This window comes from Anneissia japonica, unplaced genomic scaffold, assembly GCF_011630105.1.
Source record: "Anneissia japonica isolate Jap-2015-1 unplaced genomic scaffold, ASM1163010v1 scaffold287704_len1198815_cov201, whole genome shotgun sequence".
Lineage (NCBI taxonomy): Eukaryota > Metazoa > Echinodermata > Crinoidea > Comatulida > Comatulidae > Anneissia > Anneissia japonica.
Genome location: NW_022731578.1, coordinates 744506 through 755039, shown reverse-complemented (window position 1 = coordinate 755039; position 10534 = coordinate 744506). Strand labels below are relative to the sequence as shown.

Here is a 10534-nt window from a genome sequence, read left to right as displayed (position 1 = left end):
GCCACAAAATGAGTCTCATGGTTAGAAATTCAAAAATTGAGTTTATATTATATTTGGGTAGATCACATCATCAGCTTTCATTTGGTCTTTAAATGGCTTCCCTATTATAAGTAAATCCAGAGATGTGAGCATTTAAAGTTTAGGTGTATAAGAGCCACATTTTGAGAAAATCGGCCTCAAAGATAAACTAACCTGTACATCATAATCATAAAATATAAGTATCAAGTTATTCAAAAACATTAAAATCAACATTACTTTGACTTTGGCCTGTTTTGGTGAATATCTCATTTCATGGTGAGACCACACATATAGGATAATTGCTGCTTCTGTATAATATAAGGAGCTTAAAGCTTTAAATTAAAAAAAAAATTAAAATTTAATTAAATATATGAACTGCTTATTTTGATATACTGTACACAAGTTGTTATATTTTATCTTAAAAATAGAATGAAACAATATTTTTCTGGCAAGTTAATAGATAAATTGCACTGCTGTTTCTATATTATTTTGCATGACCCTTTAATGTTCAACCTTAAAATGTTGACTCTGAGATGAAACATTGACTCAGAAATGTAGCAAACTAAATATTTGTATCAAAAACTGGTTTCAAGTTACTGTTGCAAATTTGTTTTAAAAAAATAAAGGTATTATAAATGTGAGTAATAAGTAAAAATGTTGGGGTAGTTCAGGAATGGAGGGGAGGGGGAAGGTTGGCTCCAAATTAAAATTGTAGGTTACCACATACTCTTTCTCTTCTTTGACTCATCCTCCAACTTCTCTATCCACCATGATTCATAAAAAAATATACAGTAGTTTGGTTGTAACCAGACAAAAGTTTTGAGGTAACCAAAGACATATTTGTGCATAAAACAAAAAAGACAGGAGACATGAATATTCTGTATATTGATAGTAGCCCATGTTTTAGCAATCAGCAGTTGGCATAACCGTGTTAGGCACTAATTGATCAGTTTCACCATTGTAGTCGATTGATTGGATTGACTTTTCCATCCAACCTTTCAGACGTATTTGTTTCATTCTCCTGCTCTCATTTAAGACTCCACCCTGTAAGAGAAAGTGAACTGAGATGGTTGATGTGCTTTAGGTGCATAGGCTGAATCTGGACCCTACTGACAAAGGACCCCACTAGGGTATATGCGTCAGTGTGCATCATCATACTGGGTGAAGGAGGGGTGCGAAAAATGAATATGTGGAACTAAATCCCCATTGCAATGAAAACTTAATGGTCATTTTTAGTTTTTAATACCACTTAGTGCACAGGTAGGCAAAGTGGGTAAATGACCTCAGGTCACTAGTCTTTGTACAGACTATATGAGCCCCTACACATTGTGGCCTCTGTGTTAAATCAAAAATTCACTTTGGACCTCCAAACTGACTTTGTGGAACTAGTTTGCTGCCATAGAGGAGGGGGTAAGTGGTCAAGCATGTGCTTGATTACAAATATGAGCATTTTCAAACAGCATTGTGTACTTGTGCTACATTATAATTTTCTTAGACCGAATTTTAATGAAGATGAAATCAAATTTAATAACAATAATAATACTCTGATAATAACAGCAGCAATTTAGAACATTTAGCAGTGGATCAGCTTAAAATGGCATAAGCTAAGCCTACTTAATGTTTAATAAACTTACCCTTTTCCTGTCAATAATGTTCAGCAAAGCAGCTGTTGTAACACAACAGATGGTGTTACCTAACAAGAATATCATCACCCACTTCCATCTCCCCAAGTTGCTGTCAACAAAACAATGTATATTTAATAGATTTTTCATTGTGCATATTTTTTGTATGATTTTAAAAAGGTGCTTTTTCCCTGGTCATTGGATACAGAAGACAGGAGATTTGCCCCTGTTCCTGTCTGTGCAGGAGACCAGGCATTTTATACGATTTAAGTAATTATGTAAAAAACATGCCCTTACTTATCACTATCACCTAATATTTCACCAACGATAAGGTTTGAAACACCAATTCCAATCATCTGTATTGAAGTAGTAAAACCCATTGCCGTGCCAACAGTTGCTGGTGGTACAACCAAAGGTATAGAGGGCCAGAGACTTGCCTGGTAAGAGAAGAATTTCAAAACATTTAAATCTATTATTATGACCATTTACTGTACATGGGTATTAAAATTCAACCAAATCTACTTAAAATTTGTCAACAGTGGCAGATTCAAGGGGGGGGGGGCAGTCAGCTGGGGCACTCCCTAAATTGTTCAAATATTTTTTTAATGGAGATATAAAGAAAATTATATTTAAATTTTAAATCTGAGGGTGCAATTTCCAGCCATCTAGAGGTGTCATAATCACAAATTTTCTTACCTCAGCCCCAGCCATTATACCAAAATATATTGTCAACAACTGATTTTTGAATCCTGACAATTATACCACAAGAGGAATCGTATTTGAACAGTAAAAAAAAATTAATGTCCACCTACGGCTGCAAATGAATAGGTAACTCCAAGCCAAAGAGTACAGACCAGAGCATTGATGTGGGTGAAAGCAAGGATTCCAAACACTGGAATGGTAAGCAGTCCACAACACAATGCTAAAATACCACGCATGCCAATAAAATCCTGAAAAAAACACAAGCTTTTAGTAAACAATATTGGATGATTCTTCAAGTAAGAGTTCTAGAGCTCTTTAATAACATTAATAATGATGATGATGATGATGATAATCATCATCATCATATCTTTTTTAATCATGAGGGATGGATCCAGAAGGTTTTTAAGTGGGAGAGGGGTGGAGGAGAGGGGTGGTGGAGAGGGGAACGTATTTGTATTTGGTGGTTCCACTATCATTGGTAGGACATTTGCCTGACAGAGGGTCTAACAAGCCTGAAAGACGTATTGGAACCAAGAGGAAGCCTAGGGTCTCCAGTCAGGGTACCAGAATAAACCCTTGGGGAGGGGGTGTGGGGGTCAAGGAAGACATTTTATAAATATATAAAATTTTGCTTTTAAAGTACAATATTAGAAACAAATGGATTTGCAAATTAATATTATTTTCTGGAACCAATGATAGATCCTAGGCTTGTCCAATTGGAAAGGGGGAGCGACTGTCTACAAGCCTGAGGAAGGTTGTAAATAATATGTACACAAAATTTAACAAAGTTATATAAAAAATATAGAAATTAGGAATGTCCAGTACTCATTGACCATATACATTGGTCTATTTTATGACAAAATTATTTGAACTTACAATTACTATTCCAAGAAAGGGAGAGAGGCAGAGAGAAACATCATACGTAGCTCCAGTGTAGTATGATGGAGTCAAGGATTCATCCGAGAAATTATACTTTTGTTGGATATACTCACTACAATTGAAAGAAAGATGTTTTTTTTAACTCATTGTTATTATCATCCTTTTTTACTGTGAAAGTTGATCTAATATACATTCCAGAGATTGACTGATTGATTTATTGATTCACTGATTACCTTCCATCAGCAACAAATGGAAAGACACCGTTGTAAAAGAACATAATTGTTAAGGCGAGCAACCAAAACTGGAACGAAAAGTGCAAAATGTCCTTAACACGTACTTTCTTGGATTCTGCTTTGACAATTAATTCCTAGAGACAAAGAAGTTGGGAAAAAATGTTCTTAGTACACAAGGATAATTCATTAAACTTTTAGTCTACTAGATATATTAATCAAATTTACTAGTGTACATGATGAATCAATTATGTAAACATGTAACCATTATATCATCACTAGACATAAATAATGACCAACATTAAATCTGTGACTCTACAACCAAACTGAACAAATATAAAAATGAAGGATTCAAATAAATACAAATATATAAATACATATCACTAAATTATAAATACATTTGTAAATATGTAAATAAATATGCAAATAAATAATATGCAAACAATAAATAAATATATAAATATTATATTAATGAATGTATAAATAAATTTGTGAATAATCATATACATAAAGGTAGTAGCTACATCTTCCTGTTCTCTCACTTCTTCAAGTTTTCTTACCCTGTTAATTGTCTTAACTAAAGTAACTGCTTACCTGACCCTATTGCTTACCTGACATAACTGCTTACCTGACCTAACTGTTTGATTCCCAAAACATCAAGAATACTGGTAATAATTGCAGAGAGGAAACCAACGGCAACAAGAATTGTACCTCCCCACAATGTCCATACTAGGCCATAATTATTTGCAAAGTTCTTAGTTAGGAAGAAGTTTAACACACTGCCCTATATAAAGAAAAGAAAAGAAATTCAAATTTTAGCAATAATCTTCGAGAATACAGTATTTCATATGCCATAAGCATTTTTTTGTATTGAAACCTTATAATTTTATTAAAACATTTCGTATTTGGAAAAAACAACCAATTTAAATTATAAGCAAATTATTTCTTTAAGATTGTTACCATAATAATTTAAAAAAAAACTTACTGCTCTTGAAAAACTTAAAGTAACTCCAAATGCAAAGGCAAGTTCTTTATCTCGGAACCAAAAAGCAGTGATACGATTCTGAACAACTGGCAAAAAATATCACAAATTAGTAAAATCAACACTTTCTTTGAATCTTGAAGTAGTAATTGTAACAGATACAACAGAAGATAAACACCATGAACAGGGATGAAGGATCATATGATGTATGGTGCATGTGGTGCAGCGTGTAAGATGTTGGATTGTGAGATCGGGAGGTCGAGACCGACGCTTGTCGCATTGCTTGTGTCCTTGGACAAGGCACTTTACTTACGTTTGCCTCTCTCCACCCAGGATTATAAATGGGTAAGATGTTATGGCATTGAATATATGGGTTGTGCGCGTTCAAGCAGCAATGACCAGGGATACTCCCCAGGGAGCAGAGAAAGTTGCATAATGTGTGGATCTGCCAACTCAGTATCCAGTGACCAGGGAAATAATGATGCCAGCACCTTGTATAATCGCTTATAAAATCTGTGGATTGTGAAAGGCGCTATATAAATTATGGTTCTATTAAAAAAAAAAAAAATTACAATGACTTCTACATCAGTCCCATGTCCAGGAGGGGGAAAACATGTGAAAGGTCTGTGGAACATTGCAGAGCACATTTACAGTACAACACCATCGGTGGCGTAGACATTAGCTTATATGCTAATGTCATTTAGCTGAAGAAGGTCCAAGAAGGGACTACTGCTACAGTGTTTAATGTAGAGTGTTTTAGTAAAGAGTATCAGTCCATCGCAGAGCACATTTACAGTACACCATCGGTGGTATAGACATTAGTTAATATGCTAATGTCATTTATCTGAAGAAGTTCCAAGAAGGGACTACTGCTACAGTGTTTAATGTAGAGTGTTTTAGCAAATAACAAGAGGTTCGACTGCCCTGGTTTTGCTTGCATGCAGTGATACAAAAAAAAAGTACTACTACGAGGTAAGGAGCACCCTATTAGAATTCGAGTAGAGTTTGAAATTCGAGCATGCATTTGATACATACAACTTTTACACTCTTTAAAAGCACCCTCTAGTTTGTGGTAGTAAATTTCAAGATAGCATCCCCTTTTAAAAGAAACCCTGGCAGTCGGACCTCTTACTCTTGATTTTAGTCACTGTAAACCAGAAATTTATTTAAAAAAAAAACCAGATTTAAACCAGGATGTCAAAACTCTTTTGGAGAGAACTTTAGGTGAAATGACCGATAATTATATGCAGACTTACTTGTCAGAGAACCATTTCCTGAACCAAAGAGGAGACGACCCAGTAACATCACAGGAAACATTGCAGCTGTTCCCTTCAGCATGGCGCCAATGGCAAACAGACAAGAGCCAAGAAGACACAGTCCAGAGAATAAAAATAATCCAACTGGAGAAAAAATAGCCAATGTAAAACTTTATAGGTATATATTATATATATCAACTGCCGATGGGTTTTGTGTATATAGTTACAACATTTTAGTATTGCAAATGAGCTTATGTGTGAATGTGCATGACAAAATGTTAATGGGCAACCATTTTATTGATAATAATGTGCATTAACAATTGAAAATACAGAAGATATGGGGTGATGGATTGTTTGTTCACTTTGTCATCTTAATACAAAACTATTTATGCTAATTATCTTAATACATAAGTGACTATCGTAACACCATTTATAAGGGCTGATCAACCAATATAATCAACCAGTCAAAACCAGCAGTTATGTTTTGGTCTGCTTGTATCATGTACTGCTTTACTCACCAGGGTTTCCTAGCTTGTCAATCAAAAATCCTGCTGCTATGACAACCAGAGCATTTCTGGAAGAATTAAAACATGGAGTTTAAGTAATTACAATAAGCAAGGTCAGTAATTATAATAAATTTTTTCATATGCACCTTACTGATAGTTCCATAGAGCAAAAATATTATTTGTTTTTAATGTTTTAATTGTTTGAAGGTTATTTTTTAAGAAGTTAAACTTACGTCCATGCATAAACTGCATACAACAGGTTATATTGGTCGGATCTAAGCCCAAGGCCATCAGTACACTCACTTGTATCATTAATGTTACAATCATCCTAAAACATAAACACAGCATAATGGAGTTAAAACTTTAACTTGACTATATTTATGAACAAACATAAGAATTGGTTACAGGTAGTATCAATCCTATGTAATAGGAAGCTTTTGAGAATGCAACGCCAGACCGGATTTACTCATACATGACCATCCTTTATTCTCTGCACAACGTTGATTTAGCCAAATTGCGTCCAAGAATGCGAGTGACAAGTACGGACTGTTCTTGTATGAGCACATGACTTCTTAGTGATGTCATTATGTTCTACGCCCCGCTTCATGCAATCAAAAGCTCCCTTGTAATTTAGGTAAAACCTGCATTCAATATGCGCTGCAGGCTTCATTTTACAGGCTCTTCCACCATATCTAAGGTTACAAATATCTAGGGGGTGGGGTAGTAGTTCCCTACCACCCCACCCCTTTCAAAAAAGCACTACAATCTTTTTCTTTATATAGCAAATCATTTTAAAAAGAGGGTAATAGCTTCCTACTGGCTCAGAAGTTCATTGAAAATTGATTGAAAACACAAACTTCTAAGTCAATGAGTTTATGATTAGGAACAGAGCCAGCAATCAAGATATTATGGATCACTCACTTTTGCTTCAAAGGTATCCTGAAGAACACTTGGCATATCAAAACAAAAATATGTTCCGAAAGTCAACAAACAGTTGAAAAATAGCACCACAAAGCGGTAATAACCTGTAATATGGGAAAATAAAAAATGTATGAAATAAATAGTCTGCACACTTAAACAATAACTTTGAACAACATTTGACATATACGGTAAATTAAACCATATATATTTCAATTAAAAAAATGATATAAAGAAACATTACAGTACTTTGCATATTTATGGTATACATTTCCAGTCTCCTCAAGTTAAGAAAATAAAAATTTGTTTTGCTCGATCAGACCGTGTAATTGGTTGAATCTGGTCGGTTGGATTCCTAGGTCAAACCTTTTGGCCTTGGTAGTAAGGTATAGCCATTACCAGCTTCCTACCTTGTGATGCAGAAAGTTACTTTACTGAAATCAACAATCTCAAAGTAAACACACACAAAAGAAATATTTGGTTTTTAGGAAAAGGAATGTAAATCAATTAATTATGAATGACAAACCTAGTGAACAATTAACTGAAAATAAATACTTAGGAACTGTTGTTTGTACTCTAAACTCGGGTTTAATAATATTTCAGGAAAAGCAAACCTGAGTCCTCTTTCTAATGAAATTTATTGCTTATTCTGGGAACAAGTCAACACGTCCCTAGCAAGGGTTCCCCTTTTAAATTTGCACCTTGAAAAAACTATTTTTCATGCCTCGACCTACACCATTTTTGTGTACAGGTATAACATCAAATTAACTTTTTTAAAGAATTGTTTGTTTTTTAACACAAATTAACTTTGATTGAGTCAAGTATGAGTTTAAACCCAAGAGAGGGAAGGAATTCATTAAATTAAATTTATAATATTATTTGTTTATGTTTTCATGTTATTTACACATTTATTATAAAAAAAATCATCAAATCGATATCAGATACAATAAATTTTATTCAATCTTTATTATCACAAAGCTGCAGGAAATACAATACATGGTTCTCATCACCCACCCGCTCACAATTTTAGGCGCGCATCAAAAAACTCGTCAAAATCCTTGTGTCTTTTAGAAAAAAAAAAAAACTGAGGTAAATAGTCAAAAAGTAAAGCTGATGATTCTTTTGATTCAATTTTGTTATATTTCCTTGAAAATCCGACTCACTTCATTGTGATGCACTCAAACCATTCTGTATGTCGCAACATAGAGTGTGTATGCGGACTGCCATGCATCCGTATTTTAAACACGCGATCCTTGATTTGACCCATACTGTGTTGAAAGACAGAAAACAAAAATCCCTCACCAATTTTTCGAGAAGTGCTGATGAGAACCATCTATTCCAGCAGCCTAATAAATTTTTCTTTCAAATTATGCAATTTACCTACAAAAAAAAAAAAGGAAAAAAAAGAAGACACAAAAAAACATTGATCATTACCGTATTAATGTTTCCACATTTATGGCAGTGACTTTCTAGCTTCAAAACTAGATAGTCATTGGTTTGGTGGGGGAGTTTGTTAGGGGATGGGGTTTATAGGGGAAGTTTGTAGGGGCGACGATGCAGTCAGGGGGAAGAGATTGGGAAAGTTTATATGGTGGGGGGGGGGCGAGTGTTTCAGGAGGAGTTTGTAGGGCATGGGGTGAATTTGTACAGTCCGGGAGGGGAGTTGTAATGCGAGTTACTATTTGTTATTATTTTGTATTGCGGGTAACAGTGACATAAGATATGTCATGTGATGACACAGGAAGGCAGTAAACAAATAGATAGAGTGATGCCTTGTTGCGAGAGGTCGGTCTAGAATAAATGATGTTTATCCTAGCTAATTGTTTGTTGTAGTATTATTGTTTGGTGGCATCTCCCGTGTTTAAGTAACACGATATTGCTGGACCAGATCGATTGTTACAGAGTGCGAGTTGTTATTGATGGCAGGTTGACTGGAATTCCTTATTTTGTATGACTGGGCTTAGACAATGAATAAGGTTAAGAAAGAAGGGGGATACTTCTTTTTCCCGCTATTCCTCCCTCAACACAGGCCACACTCTTCGTCAACACGACACTATCAATCATTCCTAGTAGTACCTTTATTAGAAAAAGATCTTGGCGTGCATTTTGATAGTAATTTGAAATTTGATGAGCATATAAATTTTTCAGTTTCTAAAGCTAACAAAATGGTAGGTCTTATAAAAAAAACATTCATTTATAATGACAAGGACATGTTTTTAATATTATACAAGTCTTTAGTTCGTCCTATTTTGGAATTTAATTGTTGTGTTTGGGCACCTCAAAATATAGGATTAATTAAAAGAATTGAGTGAGTGCAAAGAAGAGCAACTAAGCCTGAATTAAAAAGTTTGTCATACACTGAAAGGTTGAAGTATTTAGGTTTACCAACTCTAGAATATAGACGACTCAGAGCAAATATGATGATTCAAGTTTTTAGAATTATTAATGGTCTCGACAATTTAAGTTTTTTTTTCATTTTCTGATAGTTCTCGTGAGACTAGAGGGCACAAGTTTAAGCTATATAAAAACAGGGCTAGACTAGATCTCCAGAAATATACATTTAGTTCTAGAGTGGTTGATGTTTGGAACAGTCTGCCATCTATAGTTGTAATGGCAACTGGTTTAAATGAATTTAAATCTTTACTAACGATCACTGGGCTAACCTAAATTGTAAATTTTCATTTTTGTACTTATAGAAAATAACAATAAAAACTAATAACAATAAGAATAAAGTAATTAATTATACAAGTATTTTTTTCAGGAAGTACATTTTAGAGAAATTATGTATACATTGTTACAATTATAATCATCATATTTTCATTAAATTTTATGAGCTAAAGAACTTTCATTCACTGAAACCCCAAACGTCTACTGTTAATGAATCGTGTAATAAGAAGTTTTGGATGTGTCATAAGCTAACTAAAAGCTTACCAACCGACCCAAAAACATCAAGCAAGTATCAAGCAAGTACCAGGCTAGTAGGCTACCCTGGATTAACTACTGTAAAAGGTCTAGGATAGGCCTCCCTAGCCTATGCCTAACCAAGGCCAGTATATATGTATTGTACGCCTAGGCCTACAACAAAGTACTTCCTCGGTCCGTCGGACATCAGTTATGTACTCAGTTCCGGGGCTAGGCTAGATTGAGTAGGTCTAGGCCTAGGCCATGCTAGGCTAGGTAGGTAGGCCCTAGCCCTCAAAAATCAAATTAAGTTTGAAAAGGAAGAACATCAACGATATTGACCATTTGATGCAGTTAAACATGCCATCTTGATTTAAAGTATTATAATTCTAGCCTCCCGCATCAACTTCTCCATCAGTTGCTTCAGTCACCTGACCATCAAATGTTGCCTTGTTGAATTCCGTCTTGTTTATATCTTTATCTTTGTTTTGTTTGTTTATCATTATAATGAGGTCAAGAA

General features: G+C 34.6%; 1 protein-coding gene across 2 annotated transcripts; it reads right to left on the bottom strand.

The window, feature by feature from the left end:
* Positions 1–779: 779 nt before the first annotated feature.
* Positions 780–10506, bottom strand: LOC117115403 (major facilitator superfamily domain-containing protein 1-like). 2 transcript variants are annotated; one of them, XM_033259175.1, is made up of 13 exons: positions 10357–10506; positions 7117–7220; positions 6429–6523; positions 6208–6263; positions 5690–5833; positions 4437–4522; positions 4080–4235; positions 3455–3588; positions 3219–3333; positions 2453–2590; positions 1938–2077; positions 1653–1752; positions 780–1062 (listed from the first exon to the last, which is right to left on the bottom strand). In XM_033259175.1, the coding sequence occupies exons 1-13, from the start codon at positions 10379–10381 to the stop codon at positions 922–924; spliced, it is 1434 nt and encodes a 477-aa protein (XP_033115066.1). In that variant the 5' UTR covers positions 10382–10506; the 3' UTR covers positions 780–921. The 2 variants fall into 2 exon arrangements, with proteins under 2 accessions (XP_033115066.1, XP_033115065.1); XM_033259174.1 differs by lacking the exon at positions 10357–10506 and adding an exon at positions 8416–8461.
* Positions 10507–10534: the final 28 nt, after the last annotated feature.